The sequence below is a fragment of the Phyllostomus discolor genome, chromosome 5, assembly GCF_004126475.2.
Source record: "Phyllostomus discolor isolate MPI-MPIP mPhyDis1 chromosome 5, mPhyDis1.pri.v3, whole genome shotgun sequence".
Lineage (NCBI taxonomy): Eukaryota > Metazoa > Chordata > Mammalia > Chiroptera > Phyllostomidae > Phyllostomus > Phyllostomus discolor.
Window position 1 is genome coordinate 139,288,892 of NC_040907.2, and position 24,610 is coordinate 139,313,501.

A 24,610-nucleotide genomic window follows, 5' to 3' on the forward strand; every position below is an offset into this window, starting at 1 on the left:
ACTTTAAGAAAATTCTAACCCCCAAAATAGAAATAACAATAAATATAATTTGAATAAAAAGTCATGATTTTGTTAAAGTAAGTTTGAAGCATACAACTGAGGCAGTAATGGTGTTCTTCAAGATAAAAGACTAATTTTATAAATTGCCAGGTCTCAATTTATTTTAGCCAGTGTTTCTTTTGTACAAATCTCAAGCATCTTGCTTCTTTAGCTTTTGTTCTGTAAAGAAATTTCAGTATTGCAAAAAGAGCTGATTATGTCAATTTAAATATTTTGTTCTTATAAAAATAAATTATCTTCTTATTTTTCCAAAAATTCCTTATCATCGCAGGGTTTTAATTAAATATACTTTATAGCGTATCATATTATACTCATTAAAGAAGATTTTAAAACATTATTGTTGCAGCTACTTTTCCCAATGGTAACTGTACAGTCCTGACTCAACATGAGTTTACATTAAGCATTAGATGTCAGCAACAAACTAATAAAACACAGTCCATATGTTGTTTTCTGTGTTATTTTAATCAACACTTCCCCTGCTGGTTTAATAGGAGGAGAGCCCCAAGCACAGTTCACATTAGCCAATATTTACAGAATTTTTTTTTACTGTTAAAGAGGCATTGCAACATAAAGTTAAAGGTGAAATTTATCAACTTCATTTGAAAAACTATTTCACACTATTAATATAAGTAGGAAAAATTAGTATCTGAGGCATTTCCTTTCCTCTTATTAAGATAATTTTATAAAACCTTTATATTTTGGTGGTAGCTTTTATTTTTCTATCCTTTTATTCTGAATTATTATTTCCTACAACAATTCAAAATTTCCTCTCCTGTAAACCTAATAACAGAATACATAATGGCATCTGTCATTAAATGTGGTTTAGATTTTTACCCATCTTGCCGCCTTCTCTTTCTCTGCAGGCACTCCATCTGCACTGTGTACATCGAAGTGCTTCCTCCAAATAATCAAAGCCCTCCCCGATTCCCACAGCTTATGTACAACCTCGAAGTCAGTGAAGCCATGAGGGTTGGTGCTGTTTTAGTAAATTTACAGGTATGCTCTTTAGTGTGCGTGTGTGTGTATGCGTGTATAAAGTTTTATAGCAACAACCTTGAAGCCTAATGGGCTTATGTTTGTGCATGGGGGGAAATCTTCACATGTCTGCTTATACTCCAGTGAATGAAAATTCCATCTGGAAAGGAAAGCAGGGGTAATATGGATGGAGGGTTTCCATGGCTAATCTATTCTATTGATTGCCACAATTGAAGAACTAATGTGAGCTGGCAGGGATTAGCTGCAATCATTACAAGAGAGAATGAAGGGAGTGGAAACATGCACTTGAATATTTTGTACTTTGCATCCAAAGAGTCTGCAGCTGACTATTATTTTCTGTCTTGGCTTCCTTTACCCTAGCAGGGTTTATTTTTTCCACAGTGTTGTATGGAGAAAATAACTTTACATACACAGATTGATGATAGACATTCTAATTCTAAGGCAGACAACTTCATTCTATGGCTATGAGCAAATCTTGTAATTGCTATGCCTTGGTTTATTCATTTAAATGAAGGCAGTAGTTTTAACTGATATTTTCACTTGCAGCTTCAGATTCATGTGCATATATTTTAGATTACTTGCAGGAAGATAGCTTGGTTTTCACTACTTATATATTCCTGAATAAAGCACATTTGGCCATGAAGGCTGTGTCTTCAACTGAATTGACAGGTTCAAGTTGGACTACATATGATTTTGGTAACTGTCACTTGCTGTAAAAATCATAAGGGCTGTGACATGACATATTACTTTACCTATGGGTGTTCAGAGGACAGAGAATTTATCTTCCTCTGATGTTACATGGGAATGACAGGAGTTGCTGACATGAGAGTTCAGTACGCTGACCTTGAAAGTTGATTTAGAAAAATTCTGGTATCAATGTTTAGCATCAAATGAGGTGATCAAACAATGAATAGCTACATTTTGCCCAAATCCCATTTGAATACTGACACACTTTCACTCAAAACCATGATGATGTAAAAGTGAATATTCCATGGAATGTTTGTATTGGAAAGGATATAAAAATAATGAAACACAGCAACCACATTGTTCACATTTGGAAAATGAAGCCCATAAAAAGTAAATGAGGCCTATGAATAGTTGAATGAATTCTTGTCATTTCCAAAATAAGGATCAATCCATTATATCCCACTTATTATTTGAGGCTGCTAAAAATTTGGCAGATACTTTTTTGTGTCTCTGTTCTAGTATCTACTTTGTCTTTTTTCCTAGGTAACTAGACAGAGTTTGCTTTTGTTGTTCATTTAGTATTAAAAGACATTAGAATCAAAATTATATGAAAATAGACTTATTAGTAATGAGGAAATTTGGGTGGCTTTCATGGACAAAATTTTTTTAAAAAGAAAAAGCACTACAGTTTCTTTGAGAATGGGAAAACAGCTAGTTTAATCATTAAAATTATAAAATATGGAACACCAAATATTAAGATGAGTGCATTTAATGAAATTCTTTCATTTACATACATGAGAACTTATTTATTTAAACAAGAAATAAAGAAAAATAAACATTAAATTTGTTAAAATTAGGCCAAAAAATTTTCAATGTTTTACACTTAAATATTCCTCAAGAATGTGCCTATATGTAATTTACTTTCTATAATGTAAGATACAATTTTACTGGTGAGATGGCTCAGGTTTCATTTAAAATATCCCAGAGAGATTTTGGAATGATGTTATAGGAGAATAATTCTACTTGAGAGTTAAAGATGAAAGGAGTTGACCTTTTTCACATCTCAAATTTCTCTTGTACAAAAGCTGAGAAAATGGTTGAAATTACATTCCTATTCACCCTTCATGCTTCTTGCAGATGCAAAAGAAAGGGTGCCAATTGCAGTGGCAGTCTCTATTAGGAAGAACTCACGTGGCACCATCAAGGCATTTTCCTTAGGCCACCAGCCATCCACTTTTGCCCAGGATCACCTGAAATTGAATTTAAACCAGTGACCTAAAACGCAAAAAGTTTCCATCAAATCATTAGCCCAGAGACTATTAATAACAGAATGCATTAGAGGTCTTCCTAGTTGCATCCTCCACATTTTCACACATAGTACAATACTACCTACTGCTGACTCACTGCTCAATTTAGAAAGACAGAATTTTTGGAGAAATAGTTTTTGAAGAGAAAGCAGACTGACTTCAAAATAATCCATTCTGACTGAGATCAAAATGGTTTCTTCCCAGACAACAGTCCTTGTTTCTCCCTTTCCCCTTCCTTCCTCCTTAATTATTATCTTCATATTTCATGTACAAGTTGTTTAGGGGGCTGTGATCTTTCTCAGTGTATTAAGGCTGTTTTGCCTGGCCATTGTATTGATGGTGGTCAATAGAGGAAGATGTTACCCAGAACTCTTCTTTTTCAAACTTCTTATGCTGATTATGGTTAGCATTGGATTTTTTTCCAGAATTTTTCTATGTCACTCTGACACTGCAGGGAAGCCTGTTAGAATGGGGTGCTGGAACCAGACTGTGCCCTGAGATCATGAGAGCCTGTTGTGTGGATCTCTCCCCAACTCCATGTTCAATTATGTCTCCTTATTAGCTTAAAATCGGCCATGGAGGGTATGTTAATGTCACCGTAATGGACAAACACAACAAATAAGTATCTCCCTCTCCAGAGCCTCTTGTTAAACTTGTACCAGCACATCAATGGATATGTAGCCAATTTCCCAAATACTGAAATCCTTAAAATGATTTAATCCCAACGGCTTTCTCCATCTTTGCCCCGCCCCCTGAATTTAAGATCTACCTTCGTCACTCCAAAGATGGGCATTATTCTCAAGACCTTGACATTGTTTTTAACATGTTTTTTCAATATGAAATATTTCATTTTTTCACACTGCTACAAGTAGTTGAAATATCCAGTTATCAACAGTCAACTTATGCCTAACTGTGAAGAACAAATCTTAGTTATGAACAACTTTTGAAACTAATGATCTATTCAGTTATTGCTGGTGAGATCATCCCAAAGGAAAATTCGACCAAGCTTTGCAAAAGGGAAGTAAACACACAAATGGGAGTAGAGTGTGACTCTCCTTGCACAAGTCTGTTCCTTTGGGGTTCAAGGATTGGATTTGGGGGGAAGTAATTGCTGGCAAGTGTTCCTTGATTTTAAAATGTCTTTCTGCCCAGGCTCTATTTTTGCCACCACTTCTCTGTTTTACTGAAACATGAACTTATTCCTGAAAATGAGTAGCAGTGGAAACAATAAGCTACTTGAAATAATGTCAGTGTGGATATTTTTAAAAAGAAAAGAATGTGGATAGGATAGCACACACAGGTTGACAAACTATTGCTGTTAAACTAAGAATAGTTTCTACATTTTTAAATGTTTGTTAACAAAATATGAACAAATTAAATGAAATAAGGTAACAAAAAAGAAAGAGACAAAAATATTTAGCTACCACAAGTATTCTAAATATTTACTGATTTTATACAGAAAGGAATTTGCTGACCTCTGCAGTATAAAGAGTGTCATTTACAAACAAAAAAAACCCATAAAATATCATTCATTATATTTAAATAAAGTACAAAGTTATCTCTAAAACATAAAAGTTATAAAATGTATCTTCATAGCCCTAAAACCTAACATTAGTTTAGTATGTTAAATTTAATTAAATGAACATTTATTTAAAACTGTGTCAAAATACTTTGTTATAAGAGATGGGTCTTACATTTGCCAGCTACAAGTAATAACAACATTAGTTATCAACATAACATATATATAAATATTTGAGTCAATATACTTGTAAATAAGCTGTTTATTAAATAAAATAATGGGGACTAACTTATCCTTTGGTATGTACCAGAAAGCAGAATTTTAAGACCTGGGCAAACAGGAGGGAAATTTGTATTTGGGGTAGGGAAATGGAGGTTAAATGAGATAGCGTGTAAGCTACTAGCTCAGTAGCTGAAGAAAAGAGGTCTTAATTTATGGTTGTTATTTTTATTCCTAGTTTCCACGAGAAACATTACCACTCTCATTTTTCTGTTTACTCATAGTGAGATTGTTTTTTTTCTAAGATTTTATTTATTTATTTTTAGAGAGGGAAGGGAGGGAGAAAGAGAGAGAGAGAGACATCAATGTGTGGTTGCTGGGGGTCATGGCCTGCAACCCAGGCATGTACCCTGACTAGGAATGGAATCTGCAACACTTTGGTTTGCAGCCCATGTTCAATCCACTGAGCTATGCCAACCAGGGCAGATTGGGGGTTTTTAAAGTAAGTAAGAAGTACTGGGCATTTGGCATGAGCAGAAAAATAGAATGTCAAAGAATTTGGGAGAATGGATACATTTTAAAGAATATATTCACCCAGTTTTTGATTTTTACTAACTCTTCTTAGTAATGATCACTTGCAGTTTAGAGAAGAGAGCAATACTTTGGTAGCCCAGGAAGTACATGGTTAAACAATAAATATTAATAATAATAGCATTAACACCTAATTTTAATTGAATGCTACTATAAGTAGCTGAAATTTCCTCTTCTTTTATACTCTCAGCAAAGCAGTGCAGTAACTTCTCTACTGTCAAACAGAACCCCGCTGCAGAGTGGGGATTCCAAATCAAGCTGCCTGTGCTTGAGTCTGTGTGCTCACCATATTCTATTCTGCCTTTCTTAGAGACTGAGGTTTGCTTAGTCCCCTGAGCTTTGCTCAAACTTGGCAACAATTCCTTCAATAGCCAGTAGATCTGCCCACAAAGTTAATCACTCTTTTCTTTGTAAAATTTACTTGATCAGCATGGATTTTATTTTCTTGTGGTTGCCTCTTGATTCTTTCCAAAGTGAACAAAAATATTATACAGAAAATGTCCATTGACACTGGGAAGACTTGGTGTAGCCACTGCTTTGAACTGCTGGTTCCACCTCTTAAAGAGATGACTGGTTCTAGCAGTTTGAGTCTGTTTTCCTTTCCTGGCTTCTCCTTGCAGTTAATACAGCAGAGCAAGGTAAAGTAGCTCAGATACAAATAGCAGAATAAATGAGAAAATGCTGAGAAACGGACCAAAAAGTGGGATATGGCCATCTCTGGTTACCTGAGGAAAGATCATGACTATTACTAATGAAACCACTAGAGCATGGGTGTGAGGCTGCTTTAGTCAGCTTTGCAGCAGGAGTTTTCTTTTCGTCTTTATCCGTTCTTTTCATTGCTTAATAGCTTCAAAAGCCATAGAACTTAAACTGCATGCCTCAATGAATTATTATTTTTAGTCCTAAAGAAAATGTCCTGTTTCCTTGATCTCACTACAGAATTGATCCATTTCCAGAACAACTTGAATGAATTGCTAGCTGTCCTATAGCTTGCCCCTCTGCATTAATAGGTCCCATCTTATGTGCTCATTTGTTTCTCTGAAATGTTTCAAAGATTTTCAATTTTTCTCTTTCTTTTTCTTTCTTTCTTTCTTTCTTTCTTTCTTTCTTTCTTTCTTTCTTTCTTTCTTTCTTTCTTTCTTTCTTTCTTTTCTTCTTTTTTCTCTCTCCTTCTTTCCTTCCTTGAGTATTTCCTGCAAAATATAACATATTTTTTTCCCTAAAGATGATAATAGGATTTTGTGATTCATGAAGAGTTAGCAGCAGTTGCAGGTACACACAGACATAGGCCTCATGCCTTAGAATTTGCTGTGCCATTCATATTATGGGCATCACTTTGGGTATGTTACTTGGAGATTTGCCCTTCTGCCACTAACGAAGGTTTTCTTTGAGCATCATGGTTCTTAAACGTGTTGCTGCAAAGACAAACACTGAAGATTGTACAAAAAGATGACAGTTTCCCCTTTAATTTCATAATATGTGACTTACTCTATTTAGTAGGTTATTCTGATTTTGATGTGTGAGAAATGAAAGTCACTTATTTTCCTCTTCATTTTCAGTTCATGAAGTGGAAATTACATTTTCTAATCTTTTCTTACACTGTGTTTCAGGTGGTTCTTTCATCATTTGCATTATATCAAATCAAAAGACTAATATTACTATGAGTGCATGTTAGAAAGTTGAAATACATTGAACACTATAGTAGTTACTTTGTTTCAAGTATAAATTCTATTTGGTATGAAGGACAGGTAGATAAACAAATAATCTGAGAGAGAGAGGGGGAGAAAGAGAGAGAGAGAGTGGGAGGGAGGGACATATTTTACAAGTATCTGCTTATCAAAAAATCAAACTTGTAGTGTGGATTTTTCTTCTTTAAAGCAGATGTTCTGTTATGTCTAAGTTTCAAAAAAAATTGGTGCCCTTGATGCTGAGGGATGCACATTATCTAGGGATGGTTTTTAACTTGTAGAAATATAAAGCTGTCCAAACCAAGGAAAACATATGTTTTATGTATTATCTATTCATACGTGTGCCCTCCTCTTCCCAAAGAATAATGCACCCCATGTAAATCTTCCATAGTCTACAACATGCTCCTAGGAATAAAGGCAGAAGTGTCAGGGAAATTAGGAAAAGGAGAACCCTCGGAATGATACATTTAAAAGAGTTATCTCCTAAATCATCTTTTCCTTGACTCTTTCTTCCTTAAGAAGGGAATAAAAATGATAACAAATATGTGAAATTTTGCCCCAGAACAGCTGTAGGCTATAACTCAAATGTATATTTTAATAAAGTAGGACTTCACTTCTGTCTCTGATTTACACTTTAAGAAGTCAAACACACAGGAAATAAGTGAAGATAATGTTATTTTTCACTCAGAGAGTACTGGTAACTTAGAAAACTTGATAGGGTGCCACATTCGTAAGTCCTTTTGAAAATAATTAAAAACCTAAAAACATATTAATAAAATAAAATAGCCTTTTCTGATCTTACGAAACATAAAGCAGAGGCACTGTGGTTGGCTGGACTAGTGGACACAGTTAATGATTTGTGGTTGCATTCATCCTGGAGGCACAGATTCTTTGGCAAGGAGAATAGCTTTATTGTGGCACCTCTCCGTCTCCATATTGTTATCCAACACTTGGATGAAAATGTTTAGAGCCTTCCATCACCACGTGTACCAACCTCCACATATGTTTTGTTTTCAATCCTGCAATTGAATCTTTACAATTGTTGTTCTTATCTAAACCATTCCCTCTATCTCCTCTATCTACACACAAGATCAATGCCTCTCAAGCCTAGTAATAATGCATTTAAATGAATTAGTGGGAAAATTAAATACAAAACACAAAGAGTATAAGCTTATATTTTACTATTAGATTCAATAGATATTTATATTACTTTAAAATTTTTCCAACTACTCTAAATTTTACTGTATAGAAATTTAGGCTAGGTTTCTTACATTACAATGATTGTTAACAATCACTTTGCAGAATGACACTGCACTATGGATCATGCTTTGAATAGTATTCAGGACTGCTACACAGTTTATAAGACCCAGTACAAAATGAAAACATAGCACCTTTTAAGTGTGGGTCCATTGCACCAGCCCCGGATCCTGTCCTCTCTGCCCTGCTCAAGCACATTGCTGTAGCTCATCATTTTGTCTTTCTGCATCATAAGCTTTCTTGCTCTATGTGCTCATTTCTATCAGCATGAAAACCTTCTGTGATATCTCCCAATTAAAATGCAAAGCAATGACAACAAAAAAAATGCTCTTGATTCTACAAACCACTCCAGCTACTTACCCATTTCTGTGCTTCCCTTCATTGTGGAAAATACTCAAATACGTTATCTGTACTTTCCCAAAGAAAGTTTTGGTGATTTTTCCTCCTGTTGTCTGTTGACCTCATTATAAGCAGGTTTTTAATCACATCAGTCCATTGCTATGGTTCTTTTTGTGGTCCCAATACCTATTCCATTATCAAATCAATTCCTCATCTTAGTCTATCCTCAGTAAGATGTAATAGAATTGATAATTCCTTCATTATTTAAAAACTTATTTTGTTGACTTCCAGAGCACCATAGTCTCCTCGGATTTTTTTTCTCCATTTTATCTGGCTTTTCTATCTCTTCAAGGTTAAAATGTCCTAAAGCTTAAGGTTCTGATCTTCTTTTCCTATTTACATTCACTTCTAAGATTATTTCATTTGATTTAATGGGTTCAAATTGTTATGCATGGCCCTGGCTGGTGAGGCTCGGTTGGGTGAAACATAGTTCTGTACACAAAAAGGTTGCAGGTTTGATTCCTTATCAGGGCACATACGTAGGTTGTGGGGTTTGATCCCCGTTTCGGATATGTATGGGAGACAACCAATCAACGTTTCTCACTGTCCCTTGTCTCTCCTTTCCTCTCTCTCTAAAATAAAAAACAAAACAAATCATATTTTTAAAAATTGTTATATGTTCACAATTTCTAATTCACACCTCCAGTTTAGCTCACTGCCCTAAAACTCTAGACCCATGTCAAAGTGTAATGTCAGTATTTACTTTGGGACATTAAGTAATCATCTGTCTGAGACTAAATTTCCAAAGAAGCAGACTTTGAGATAAAAATTCAGTTGCAGGATGTTTATTAGGGAGTGTTTTTGGAATCAACTTCCATGAAAAGGAGAGAACAAAGCAGGATGAGGTTTAGGGAGAAGTTGATCTTCAATACAATCCCAACAAAGGCTTTAGTTGGCCCCCTGGAAACCAATAGAGCTGATATAGACTTTTAGAGCTGGGAGGTTGGTAGAAGGAGGCCCTTTATATACATGTATCAATGAGTCAGATTCAGGCTGTCTCAGAAAACAGTCTGAATTAGTCAAGGTAGGCATCCTCTGAATAAGACTGAGAACTGAAACCTCTCAGCAGTCAACATTTCCATCATACAAGGGAATAATTTCTCTGTTCCTTGAAGGGAGTGTCAGGAGGGAAATCATTGTATTATTAGAGCATCTCAAAATGAATGTGTCCCATACTCAACACCTGGTACTTACTTCCCCCACTCCCCAGAGAAACAACTGGTCCTCTTTCATTTTTATATAGACAGTAAACTATGACCTCATTTTTCCAGATTCTCGGGCTGAAACCCTTCAACTAACTCATCTTTAATCTTTCTCTTTCTTTATCGCCTCCTCTTATTTCCAATCAATTGACAAATCTGTTTGATTCCAAAATATATACAGAATTTTACCTTTTCTCACCACTCACAGTACTTTTATCCAGATCCCAGCCACCATCAATGTGTACCTATATTATTTTTTTAAGATTTTATTTATTTATTTATTTATTTATTTATTTATTTAGAGAGGGAAGGGAGGGAAATGAGAGAGAGAGAGAAACATCAATGTGTGGTTGCTGGGGGCCATAGCCCGCAACCCAAGCATGTACCCTGGCTGGGAATCGAACCTGTGACATTTTGGTTCGCAGCCCATGCTTAATCCACTGAGCTTTGCCAGCCAGGGCTATGTACCTGTATTACCGCAATAGAATTCTATGGGACTTTACTCTCACCCTTCCATGGTCTAGTAGTCACACAATAAACAGATATTTAAAAGTTAACTAAGATCACTTCTTTCCTAAAAATCTTCCAATGGCTTCACCAAACACTCAGAATAAAAGCAAGTGTCTGATGCCTACCTGACCCCTTTTCTCATTTCCCATCCTCTCAGTGTTTCTATTCCAGCTCCATGGGAAACTGTCTCACACACTGAGCAACTCCTGCCTTGGAACCCTTTCAGTTGCTGTTTCCACTGTCTGCAAGACTCCTTTCTTAGACATTGGTGTGATTTACATCTTCCCTTCCTATAAGTTTCTCCTGCTTTCCTCTTAGAAAAATGGTTTCACCTCACCACCTTATGTATTAACCAACAACAAAACAACGTCTCACAATGCCCTGGCTGGCGTAGCTCTGTGGATTGAGCTCGGGCTGTGAACCAAAGTGTTGTAGGATCGATTCCCAGTAAGGGCACATGCCTGGGTTTCAGGCCATGGCCCCCAGCAACCGCACATTGATGTCTCTCTCTCTCTCTCCCTTCCCTCTCTAAAAATAAATAAATAAAATCTTTTTAAAAAAAGTCTCACAATGCATATTCACTCTACCTTGTTTGCTTTCACCCTATATGTACTTTTTAAATTTACTTTGTGTTACCTTATTTATCACTGTGACAAATATTATATTAGGTTTATAGTGAAAGGCACTTTGTTTTATTCACTACTGTACCTTCAGAAAACAAGAACAATGCCTGGAATTTACCATGTAATCAATAAAGATCTACTGAAGGAAGAATGAGTCCGATTTCAAGAAAGGCTAGAATTAAGGTTTCACACAATGTCATCATTTCCTGGCATTTTGTCCTTCTTTCTGTTGATTAGCTCTGTGTGGATTTTAGTGTCATACAGTCCCTGTAATTATGACATAGAGATGATAAAAAAAAAAAACCTTCTTGTTCTTGATTAAATCTGAAATGAAGAGTTGGGGTCATGCAGACTCAACATGAGGTAAAAGGGAAGGATGGATAGAGAGTTCTCTCAAAGGAAATGTATTTGAGCACTGAAATGTAATGTATACCCCGAGATATTCTAACAAAATTAAAATATAATTTATTTTAAAAAACTCTTTGCTTATATTTGAAGTGGAAGGACACATTTTAGAAAAAATTGTTTTAGCATTTTCTTCAGATATGTTTTGCTGCTCCAAGGATAGTATGCTTTTACAAGTGATTTATTGCTACACTTTTCTAAACTAATATGTAGAGGTGGGGGGGAGTAGAGTAATGCAGAATTACCCAGCCAACATTTTAGCATTGCCAAAACTGAGACACTCTGGCTTAGGGGAATATAGTCACAAGAACAATATGGTTGACTTTGAGACCTTTATCTTTAATGAAATTTTATGGATAACCATCGGGGGATTGTATGAATAATAAAGCCATATGTTGGAGATTAAGGCAAGAGACCATTCAAAATGGCTTTCATTCCCTATTTAGTGCTATGTCTGATCTTTACTGTTCTTTTTTCTATCATGTCTCTTCTTAAAGCCTTGGATAGTTCTTTCTAGTTTTCTAGATGATAGTCAACATATATACTTTGGTTTCTTTTAATCAAATTTTATAGAAATGGTGGAGACCTATTTTTATCAAACTCCTTCTTATAAAATATCTCAAAACAAAAGTTTATACAATAACTAATTGTATAATAAAATAGCATAAAATAAAAATTTTCATTTACCTCATGTCAGAAGACTATGTATGTATTACCAAAAGAAAAGCTTATAATTTCTAAACCTGCTTGATAGTTTTTGTTGTTTCTTGTTTGTATGTTTTTTCCTTTTAATTGACCAGAATTAACCCATTCTTCTCTTCCTAAAAAAGGGCTAGTTTGAACTATGGGTTTGAATTTGGAATACATGTTTGGGAAATTATTTGATAGCTTACTGGTATTTTAATAGCAGTAATCAGTATTACCTTTAGTAACTTGGCAATAAGCCTCAGAGTTTATTGCATTTCTTGAAGCTGTTTATTGCTTCACATACTGGTAACTACTGTTGTTTAAAGCTTAACTATGCAAATGCCATTATTTCCCTGAGATTTTGACAAGTGGAAAGAAACAAAAACAGTGTCATTAAAGTATACTCAACAGTTTCTAGGTGTCATTTGTCTGGGGAAGCAACAGAAACCTGATTGTTGTGGAGAAATGCCTATGGTGAATCCACATTTATTTAGCTACCAAGAATTGGTTGATTTAGAGCTAAGAAAACAATTTGTTTTAGATTAAAAAATAAATAAAGAATGTTTGTATTGGAATAATTACTTAAGAAAATTGAAGGATTCAATGTCTCTTGTTTTAGTTTTGAATACTTATTATTTTACATGGATTCACAAAATCCCGTAACAGTTTTATAAAGAAAATAATGACAAAACGTCTTCATTTAGTAATCTTCTCCACTTACATTTGCCTCATTCACACAACACATATATTTAAAAGCTCTAGATTAAGAAAACATGTTTTAGAGATAGAGGCGGAATTATCTAGCAAGAAAAGTTCAGTCAGCTTTGCAACATAGTTACATTCCCTTCCACCCACCCTGAAATAAAAGTAGTTCATTTTGACTTTGATAAGCAAGTGGTTCGAAAGACCAGCAAAACGTGACTGCCATTATAATTCTCCTAATTTAACCAGCTGGTGCTGGGTGACTTTGAATTAGAAGTCACCTTTGTGAGACAAGAAGAAAAATTTAAAGATTAATGCCAAGGATACCAAGCTGAAAAGACCTAGATATTTATATAAATACCCCTTTAGTTTTATTACTATTAATATGCATATTTTAATAAATACAATCTTATCAAATGCATTTTGTTATTTCCTTTATATACAGCTTTCTTATTTTCCATTTTGCTTCACTTCCCATTGTCTGTCTCCTTTCCTCAAATTAATTCTGCCATTCTTCTTCATTATATAACCCATGCTAACTGTGTTAAATGTCTTTGATTTTTTTCATTGTGGTCATATATAATGATATATAGCATGTGTGAATACATGTATATGTTTACATATATATGCAAACCACACACAAAATACACATATAGCTATTGTCACAAATTTGCATATATTTATTTTGTTAATTTTTTCTTTGAAATATTAAAGAAAAATGTAGGGATATTACAAAAACATTAGAGAATAAATTACCAGCATAATGTCCCATTGCCACCAAACACTTTAATTTGTAATTTCTATAAAAAGCATGGTTATCTACATGTAAATACAACATAACCATTAAAATCAGTAAATAATTTGATGCCCTGTGATGCCATTCAACTTTTGCCAGTTGCTTTAACATTTTAGGGCAACGTGTTACAGCAAAATGATAGATTATATGTGACCTTTAGTTATGCCTCTTTAGTCTCAATCTGAAGCAATCTGTCCTTGAGGCTTTACAAGATTTCAGGTCACTTATTTTGTATGATTTCCCTCAATTTGGGTATGTTGAGGCTTCTGCATGACTACATTTAAGTTTTGAATATTTTGGTAAGAATATCAATGATATGAATATTTCAATACCATGACAACGGTGGTTTAGATGCCATTTCATTTCAATATCATACATGGATTCACAAGACATAATTAGGTTTAGTGACTTTCCAAAAAACAATAACAAAAACATAGCTAATATGTGATAGATCCCATCCCTGATAACTTTTACTCCAAAGCCCAAGATCTTAGCTACCACCTTAATTCCTTAAACAATATTTTCCATTTGAGTGGAATTACAGAGTGTTTTAAATATCTATTGCCTTATCTGATTCTATATTAACTATATAGAATATACAGTTTAAGTGTTATTTACCCCATTCTACAATTGAAATACAGGTTTAGTGACATACTCCAGTTCACCTTGTTAAAAATGAGACAATTAGAACTAGGCCTTCAATCTTATGATTACTAGCTCTGGGTTATTTTTACAAGTGTTTACTTAACCAAAGTATACTGAACATTATTTAACCTTTCTCACTATGTATGTCACAAATGATTAGAATTTTCTCAAAAGCAGGCTTTTTTTATTGCATAGCTTATAACATTTCTAATGCCCAGAATTAGATATTTTGTTTATTTTCATTGCCCAAACTTTTTTTTCCTAGTTCTGTTTGTTTGTTGAACTCAGGATACATATAATAGCAGTTCTGAAGTTAGGTTCTACATATTAAAAGATGATACAGTGAGTAAGAGTTTTAATGGACAATTGGAGTCTGATCCTTATGCTTACTGTATCCTATCATTTTTATGGTAGTTTGGTTTTGTTTTTTGGGTTTTTTTGTCTTTTCTTCCCAATAGCATTGGGCTATTAGCTATATATTTAACTTTGCTTTGTCTGATTCTATTAACTCCATTAATTTGAAAATCTGTTTTTAATGTGCCAATGTCTAGGAAATCTAGTTAGACCAGTATGTGGACTCTGAGTCAGGGCTTGAGCAACCCTTGACTAAAATGCAAGAATTTAAGTGTAGACTTTCAAGTTTATTAGATCTTCATAGTTCTGAGGAAGAAAACAGGACTTTAATATTTTAAACTAAACAAGAACCATCTTATAAAAATGTATTTTAGCTTTAAAATGTTAATGCTTTTCTATTTAGATTATCACCAAATGTTGAATGTTGTAAACTGACCAGAACCAAATATTCTTCCACGAGAATTAGATTATCTTTGGTAACAATTAGGAGTCATCAATAGGGAGTGGAAAGAGTGGGCTAGTGTTCTCTGTCACAACCTTGCTACTGCTTAGAAAAGTATGTCACAAGCCAAATACTGCTACACACAAACAAGTAATATTTTCCTTTTATGTGCCTGATAATATATTTAAGTTCTAATTAAACAGTATTTTAGAGACAGAACTCAATGTTATAGTTAGTGTCAGGCAATAATACATACTGAATCATTAGGTTGAACCCTCACTCTTATGGAATCAACTTCTTGGCACCATTTCAAATGACGAAGAACTCTCTGGTTCTTATACTTTGTTTGTATAATCTACATTATCTTTAACCACTCTTTTTGGCAATTATCACTCATGCATAACATTTATTAATGTAATGAACAAGTGTAGTTGGCCTTAAAGAAATGCTTCTTAATATCCCTTCAAAATGTGTTTTGAGATAAGACATTTACTCTTAAGATGCAGAATAAAACTAACATGCACACACACACACACACCCCCCTTCATCTTTTCTCTCTCAAGGTGAGAATAAATTTAGAGAGATGCACATGAAACATGTAAGAGAAACATCAAGTCAAAATTGTTTTTACTATAAATATAGCTAATTGAAACACAAGGCAAAACTGGTTCACTGTTTTCTTTACTACAACAAACTTACGCTCTCAGCTATAGGAAGTACAATGGCAGGCCCAAACTGTAAGTACTAAGGCATATCAGCAGCAAAGCAGATGCCAGATCTGCCTTAATGGAGCTTACATTCGAGTAGGAGGAGAAGAAATATAACAATATATCAGTGAGTTATGCAGAGTTTTGGAAGGTAATAGATTCTATGAGGAAAAAATACAGAAGGAAAAATGGAGAGAGTATGTGGGGTATTTCAAGTTGATCAGTAACAATTTCACTGAATCTATCAAGTGCAAGTACAAAGACCTTAAGGTTTAGGCCTGCCTAGTGTATTTGAGGAAGAACAAAAATCCTAGTGGGACCACAGTAAAGGAAAAGAGGAGTAAAGTCATAGAAATGAAGTCATCCAATTATGGGGGAAGTATTGAGATAACTACCCTGAGTGAAATAAGGCACTGATAGAAGAATTTTAGTAAAGCAGTGACATAAATGGATGTAAAACAAACAAAAAAAAATCATTATGGATTCTCTTGAGAATAGTCTGTGGTGGAGTCATGTGAGAAATTATGGAAATTAGGGTGTTATTTCAGTAGTCAAGAGGAGGCCTAGAATAATATGCAGGAAATGGTAAGAACTATTTTCAATCTTGTTATATTTTGTAGGTAGAAACTAAGGGTTTGTTGATGATGGAATATAGGAAAGGAGATAGAAGTTAAAACAGGTGACTAAAATGTAGCCTGAGCTACTGGAAAATTGAATTTCCACTAACCAGAATGAAAAGAATGTCAGAGGAAGAGTACATCAATTTTGTACATATTCAATGTGAAATGTCTTTGACATCTAGTAAAAGCTGTTGAATAGACAGTTGGGTATGAGTTAGGAAAGAAGTATGGAATAGAAATATACATTAGAAGTCTTGGCCATTTCTTAAAAAGATTTTATGTATTTATTTTTAGAGAGGGGGAAGGGAGGGGGAAACAGAGTGAGAGAAACAGCACTGTGTGGTTGCCTCTCAGGTGAACCCCACTGAAGACCCAGGCATATGCCCTGACTGGGAATTGAACCAGCAACCCTTTGGTTCTCAACCCACACTCAATCCACTGAGCTATACCAGCTGGGGCAAAAAGAAGTCTTGGCCATTTAAGTATTATTAAAACTTTGAGATTGGATGACATTCTTAAGGGAAATGAATGTAGAAGATGATTAAACATTGATTTTAAGGTGCTAAGGAGATGAAGAGAACCAGGAATGGAGACCAAGGAGAACAGATGTCCTGAAAGCTAAGGGAAGTTTTGGAAAAATTGCTTTAATATTCTAAGTTGAACATTAATTAGGGGCACTGGCTGAGAATAAATATGGGGTAGGATAAGTTGGACACCTGCAGAAAAGATGTTAAATAATCATACAGGAAAGAGGGAGAGGGAATAAAGTATTGCAGCAAAAATGAATTACAGTAGATGGACAGGATTAAAGGTCTCAGTGCATTCTCAGGTATTACAGTGTCATTCTAGACTAGCTGCATTTCCAAGTTTCAGCTCTGTTATATTTGCATATCATTTACCATAATGCTTGATTTTTTAGAAAATTTAATAAACTGAATTTTTAAATAAATAAACTGATTTCAAAATGGAAATTTTGTGTCAGAATCATAAATGACAAAAATAACACTACTTGCCATAAAAAGTATATATTATGTCATATTGAAATATATTTTTAAAAATTAACATTTTGTTAAAGGGCCAACGATTTAACACCAGGAGTTTCCACACACATTTTTGGGAACTCTGCTTTACTGAACTGAGAACTTCAGTACTTGCTCTCAAGTAGTTTAATAACATAAATCAGAACTTGTTTGCCTAAGTGAGAAAGAAAAGATTATCTAAATCCATTGATTTTTATCTATTTTAAAATCCCTAAGGGCAGGTACTTTGTCTTAATGTCCTGTGAAATATGTAGAATCATTCTGTGTGCATAAAGTGTACTCGACCAGATGGCACTTGATGGCTGCATTTGTCTTTAACATGAACAGAATATTAGTTTAGTGAAGATTTGTTTTCTTTTTCAAAATTCGTATTCACCAGTGTCTAAGCACATTGCTTAGTACTTTTATGTCCCTATTGTTGCTTGTAAAAATGGGTGACAAATTTAGTTGCAGTGATTAATTTGGTTGAGCAGACTAGAAAGAGTAGTTGCTTTGATCTTTAGATATTTTTTGTCCTTCAAGCAAAAATTAAAAGAAAAACAAACAACTAGCTTTATCTTAATTTATCATGTTGCTAAACATGTGTCAGCAAACCCACGACTAAATCCCATTAGTGCTAGCTATTCCAAATGAGCTTCATTCAGTTATGTAACCTGACATATATTTAACCTTAGGTTGTTTATCTGAGGCCAAATGAAAAAACAAGAACTGATTGAAACTATTCCTCAACTCACTAGGCACGTGTCCACCTCATGGCCTTTTCACTAGCCACGTTCTCTGCCAGGAATGCCCTTCCCCACTTGACTTGCTCCCTCACCCTTTATAAGTGTTTACCATATTTTTGCATTTTCCTGATAGTTTTCCTGGTAACCTATACATAAGTGAAAACCCTCACCCTGCCCTCCCTATCTGTCCTTCCTGAATTATTTTACATTTTAGTAGCACTTATTTGGATTGGAAACCTATAAATTTTAATAAATTATTTTGTTTTTCTCTGTTTATCTCTGCTACAATATAACCTGGACAAAGGAAGATTTTTTGTTGTTTTTTACTTTGAAGCCCCAGTGTTTAATACAGCCTAGATGTTCAATACATACTGAATTTAATTAATGAGTGAGGACTATAGGTGTTAATATCTTCACTTTGTAGTTGGGTATCTTGCCTGAGAGGAGATTGTACAGTAGGGCTGGAACACAGGTGGCTGGCTCTAGAGCCCACAGAAAAACTTTATGTGAAGCCCAGGGAACACACATGCTACCATGACTTATCTCAGACCTTTAACAAAGGGCTCAGATATGGCCTGACTTATAATATTTTATGTTTATATTTCTATATATAAAAATGTAGAAAATGTTTTTGTACAAAAGATGAGTAATTGTGCTATATGAGGTCTGTCTGGAAAAAGTCCAATTATTCTTAATACAGCCAGAAGGCTTTGTGCAATATCAGCATGTAGGCAGCAGCCAAGGAGAGAGGACTGGAATGAATGCACATGTGTGAACAATGACGACTTCACCATACTAAGTGGGTGCAGTAGACACCATTGAATGAGCATGTGTGGCCATCACATTCAAATGACAGAGTGAGTAGAGCAAAAAATATGCATCAAATTTAGCTTTAAGCTTAACATTCCTCACAGAAACTATTCAGATGATTCAGAAGGCCTCAGCTACTGGTAACTGGTGATTGGCAGCTTCATCACGACAATGCACCCTCTCATGCATCAAATCTCATACAGAGATTTTTGGCAAAACATCAAGCCACCCATGTGACTCAGCACCCTACAGTCCAGATATGGTACCTTGTGTCTTCTGGCTTTTCCCAAAACTAAAAATCACTTTTGAAAGGGTAGAGATTTCAGACCATCGATGAGATTCAGGAAAATAGGATAGAGCTAGTGATGGAGCCTGGGAGAACTGATTGAGGTACCAAGGTTACAGGGCATGGAGGCATCACTGTTCTATGTATAATGTTTATTGTATGTTGTATCCTCTTCAGTAAATGTCTCTATTGTTCATAATGCATGGCTTGATACTTTCTGGACATCATTTGTTATTTTGAAAAATACAAAAATAAGACATACAAAAAATTCCATTATACCTGGCTTTTAAAAGGTGAATCAGTTACTATTATCTAAATAAAAGGTATATCTTCCAATTAAATAAATTATAAAGAACTCTAACTGGAATGGTGTCAGTAAAAGGTAACATAATGGAAATATTTTGTATTTTCCATGCACCTATCAGGTCATAATGAGGCTTAAATAAGAAAAAAAACATGGAGTATAGCTTCTAATCTTAACTTGATTTGCTATTCAATATTACATGTTTGTGCCCATGATTTAGAGAAGCCTGGCTACAATCATTATTAGAGAAAAAACTTTTCTAATGATTTCACCAATATATTTTAGGGCACATATATGCACATGATCAAATATGAATACTTCAAGAATCATCACTTCTGCTGACTTCTCTAATTCTTTTATGTGTTATTTCTTCCTTCAGGTATTGGCAAATAGAGATATATGGCATTTATACCAGAGCTGACACTTCTAATGGACAGATTTAAGAACTTTGTTCTAGATAGTACCATTCCACATGGTTTAGATGACAGAAATTATGAATCCTCCCTAATTACTACATTTGCCACAGATCCTGACATAACAAAAAATTGACTAAGAGAATAACAGGAAGGAAACAATGAAATAAAGATTTCCTCCTAAATCATGGGTCTTTAAGTTTCCAGTATGGACATAACCTCACATACAAATGAAGTAGGAAAATTATTAGCTCTCACAATTCTGAAAACACTAAGATATTTCAAGAGTCAAATAAACTAAAGAAATATTTTAAAGTATCTCAGAGATTGAAAGTAATTAATTTGGCTGAAAAAAATTGATAGTCATCTAATAATTTATCTCTATTATTATTTTAGTGACATAAAATAATGACATATAAATAAAATGACACCACATTCAGAGTGATCTCATCCCATAAAAATAATATTAAATATTAGAGTACATCTGATACATTACAAGAAAGGGTCAACCTTAATTTGGACTTAAAATATTATTATAAAGCTATCTTTTTCAAAATTTGTTTCTTCTGGAATTTATGAAAACACAAAATAATCAATCACCTCTCAAAAAACCCCACATACCAATGAACATACAAAAGAAAATGACAGTATCTATAACAATATTACAGGTGAAAATGATTGAAAGAGAAAAACAGTAGAAATAGTTTAATGTGAGCTTTTTAATGATAAAATACTCTCCAAATAGAGTATAGTCCTGTGTTTCCTGAAAAATTTAACAATTATTATTTGCAATTTCATTTCATCTTTTTTGCTAACACTGTTCTGACAAATAACAACAACAAAAAAAGGCAAGGAAAATACCAGGCATCCACTGCCAACTTCATTTTGTATGCTTTTAAAACATTCTTTTGTTTCTTACTCTCTAAGATTTTCATTGCAATCAATTTAATAAAGTATAATTTTTAGATGATGCGTGGGTCACCGTGGGTCCACGGAATGCTGTGGATGGCTCCTCGAAAAACACGCGAGAAAAACACATGCACAGAGACAAACTAGTTTCTGTGGGGAAGTAGGGACGAAATGGCCACCCCCCCTAGTGGGGAGCTCACTGATTTACAGTCCATACCTGCTTTTATTGGGCTCATTTTGCATAATAATTCAGGTAAAGTACAGTACTCATTAGGGGGAAGTAAGGAACCATAGAAAACAAGGAACTCTGCCGGTCTATTGAGTCGGGGTCAAAGAGCTATAAGACTTTGAGGAACAAACTAACTTCCTCCTTGGACCCTTCTCATTCAACTGAGAGCATTCTACACAAAGAAGGTTTCACAGTAATATATTCTTTCTTAGGCCTGATCACCCAGGGAATCCACCCTTTTCAGCACAGGGCTGCACAACCCTGTCATTGTTTCAGGCTTAGGTGGAGCAGGGGAACTAAGGCAACCAAGAGATAAGATTTTCTCCCAGACAATGAGAACTCAGGCTATGTCAAAGCCAGGGAGTGAGGGTCCATCACCCCCTTTTGCTGCAGCCCCCAAAGTCCTTCTTTTGGGGGGCCTCCCAAAGTGATCGTGCCTGTCTTAGGTCATTCCCCCTTTGGGGAATCTTACCCGTCTTTGGCTAACTGACCAAGCTTTTGGGGGTTCAGTTATGAATAAAGCAGCAGAAGCAGCATTCCTGCCAGGGAGATAAGCTTTTTTCTCCTTGCTGGCTTACGGTTCCAAGGGCGTTCCCTTAGCTTAGCCTAGGTGGGCGTTTCAGCTTCTGATACCAGTCAGGGCGGTTCCCAACATTTAGATTCTGATTTAAATGGAATATCTTGACGAGATTACTGTAGGGAGTTTATTATTTCATCGTATCTGACTGTTTTATTTTATTCCACACTGAATGTGTGTAATAAGGCAATATAACCGTAACCAAAAGAAAGAGAATCTCAACTTGGAAGATGATTTTTGTCATTTTGTCAGTTTAATTAGAAATTAACTGCAGTGAGGGTACAAGAGAGAAAGCAGGGCCATTAGGAAGAAAGCTATTGCTCTAATCCATGAGGAAGATGATAGTAGGGAAGGAATTGATATATAGCCAGATACTGAAGATCTTTTAAAAATAGATCCAATGAGATTCACTGAGACATTACACTGGAGAGTAAGAATGATAAGGTCAAGACACATGGATTGAGTGAGCAGGAGGATGCAGTGACTGCTGTTGACTGAGATAATGAAGATTGAAATCAGCTGGGTGTTTTTTGGGTGAGGGGAAGAGTGGGAGAAAGATCAGGATTTAGGAATTTTAACATTGTTTAATTAGGGATGCATATAATTTATCTAATTGGCAATGGGAGTAAGTAATTGAATATGTCTAAAATTCAGAAGAAAGGGCTATTTTAGAGATATGAGATCCTGAAGCATATAAATAGTAATATTTATTAAAAGCAGGTGAATATGGTGTTATAGACTCCATGTAAAGGACATGTTCATGGAGAAGGCACATTTGTGAGGCACAGATTAAATAAACCTGCAAAGCTTCTCCCACAGAACCTGACACCTTATAAATATTATCTGTTATTATTCAGTTGCCCCTGTACTCTGGGGTTTAAGTATTCCAATAGAGGCATCTAGCCACCCACTAGTTGTGGTAGCTGATACAACTGTTTTATGAACAGGGTTATGTAAAATGCATGCCAAAGCCATCAATCCACCAGTGGAAACAGAGCCTCCCTACTGGTCTGGACATGGGAGTTTACATTCAGGCTTTCAATTGTCCAGTCATTGAAAGAAAGCAGCACTACTAGCCCTGCACCAGCTTAAGGGCAGCACCTATTAATCAGGAATGTTAATGTCTCTGCTGGGCCAGTAACCTGTAAATAAAATTTCTCTAGCCATTTCTCAGATATTTCCTTTCTCCCCAGGTCGTACTTATGTAGATCCCTCTCACATCCCTTTTATATCATCTAGGTTTCTGTCTTCACTCATACCTCCCATAATGGAATTTAAGGTCGGGTTCATTGGAAAAGGAAATTAATGAATGCTTTAGAAGATCATATTCCATTGTCCAGTGCCACAAATTAGAGTGTGTGTCTTCATTTTGGGTAAGAGAAGCCCAGAACTAAAAATCAAAAACTATTGATTTTGTCTTCTCTAACTCAAGTAAAAGAAAAGGGGAAGAATAATATTTATTGGAAACTTACAGTGTGGCCAATGTCAGTCTGTGTGCCTCAACATAGGTAATTTAAATTAAACCTCCTAATATCTATTAACTTTTGTATTAGTATAGATTCCATCTTATCAATGAAGAAATTGGGAAATAATCACACAATTAGTAAGTGAAGCCTAGTTTTAAATTCAAGCTTTCTAGCTCTATTATGCATTTCTGACCTGATATATTCTGAGCAGAAAAAGAAAAAAATGGATTAAATGATTTTTCTACACTGTAAACATCTATGTAGAGTTTAACACATTTGTTTAAATTGTAGAGATAGACTCATGCAATTAAATACATAAACCTTAGGAAAATCATTACTGTATTCCCTACCAGGTAACATTAGGTAAACATTCAGAGACATTCTCATTCAATGCCTTCTTTTATCTTATTTTCAGATAAGATAAAATGACAGAAATTCTGGGATCAGATATGGAATTCTTTATTTTACATCTTGCCATTAGCTCAAGTTTTAATCTTTATGCTATAGGAGTATCATGGAGATTCTATGCTGTTAGTTTCAAGGTTCTACATTACACTGTACTGAATAGAAGCCATATCAATTACTTGTTAATTGAATTATGTTTTCTCTCTAAAGGCAACTGATCGAGAAGGAGACCCAATAACATATGCCATTGAGAATGGAGATCCTCAACGAATGTTCAATCTTTCAGAAACGTAAGTTAAAAATAATTTCTGGATTCATTTGTTTTTCTTTTTTAAATGTTAATGTACTAGTAGTAACAGAACAGAGTTCTAATCAGAGGCTTTCAGCTGTTCTTAGTTTAATTTATACATTTTTTCTATAAATGTTAATGAGAAGTTGGGGGGAGTGTATAATTCTGAATCCAAAAATTTTACCAGAGTTTATTTATTTTAAACATTTTTACTAGGTAAAATCCACTGAGGTGGAAACATTTCATTTTGCAGGTGTAACCTGGTATTAACCAGATCCCTTTAAATTTGCTGGCTACTCATACTAGCAAGGACACTTTTATAAACAGTAACTTGGTATTAAATTGTTCATTTCAAGGGAATTTTGTAAGAGAAAGTGTAATTCAAACACATTTAAAGTACCACCAAAGTACATCATTCAATTTTTTAATAATGTAGGTATATTCTAAAAAAATTAACAGAAAAATATTGCATGTACATGCTAAGTTCATTTGTGGTCTATATAAGCATTATTCTACTTACCTCTCTGAAGATATAAAAGATAATGTTTATCGTAACTACGAAGGAAGCTGGGAGCAGACATTAAGAAAGAACTGAGGTTTGCAGAGAGATCATTTGCTTCTTTCTGTAATAGTAAAGTTGCTGTTTTGCTGTCACATGTGGTTGATCCATCTAAAGTTGTATTTGCTACCTGCCTGATGTTTTCAGTGTGGTCATGAATGGTTTTGCTCCCTGAAAGAATG

General features: G+C 34.7%; 1 protein-coding gene across 2 annotated transcripts in view; it reads left to right on the forward strand.

Moving 5' to 3' along the window:
* Positions 1-24,610, forward strand: part of PCDH15 (protocadherin related 15) — a 775,879-nt gene that overhangs the window by 513,098 nt on the left and 238,171 nt on the right. For both annotated transcript variants that reach the window (XM_036026943.1, XM_036026942.1), the window contains exons 16-17: positions 924-1,056; positions 23,791-23,870. In XM_036026943.1, coding sequence (XP_035882836.1) covers positions 924-1,056; positions 23,791-23,870 — 213 coding nt within the window. The remainder of the gene's footprint in view (positions 1-923; positions 1,057-23,790; positions 23,871-24,610) is intronic.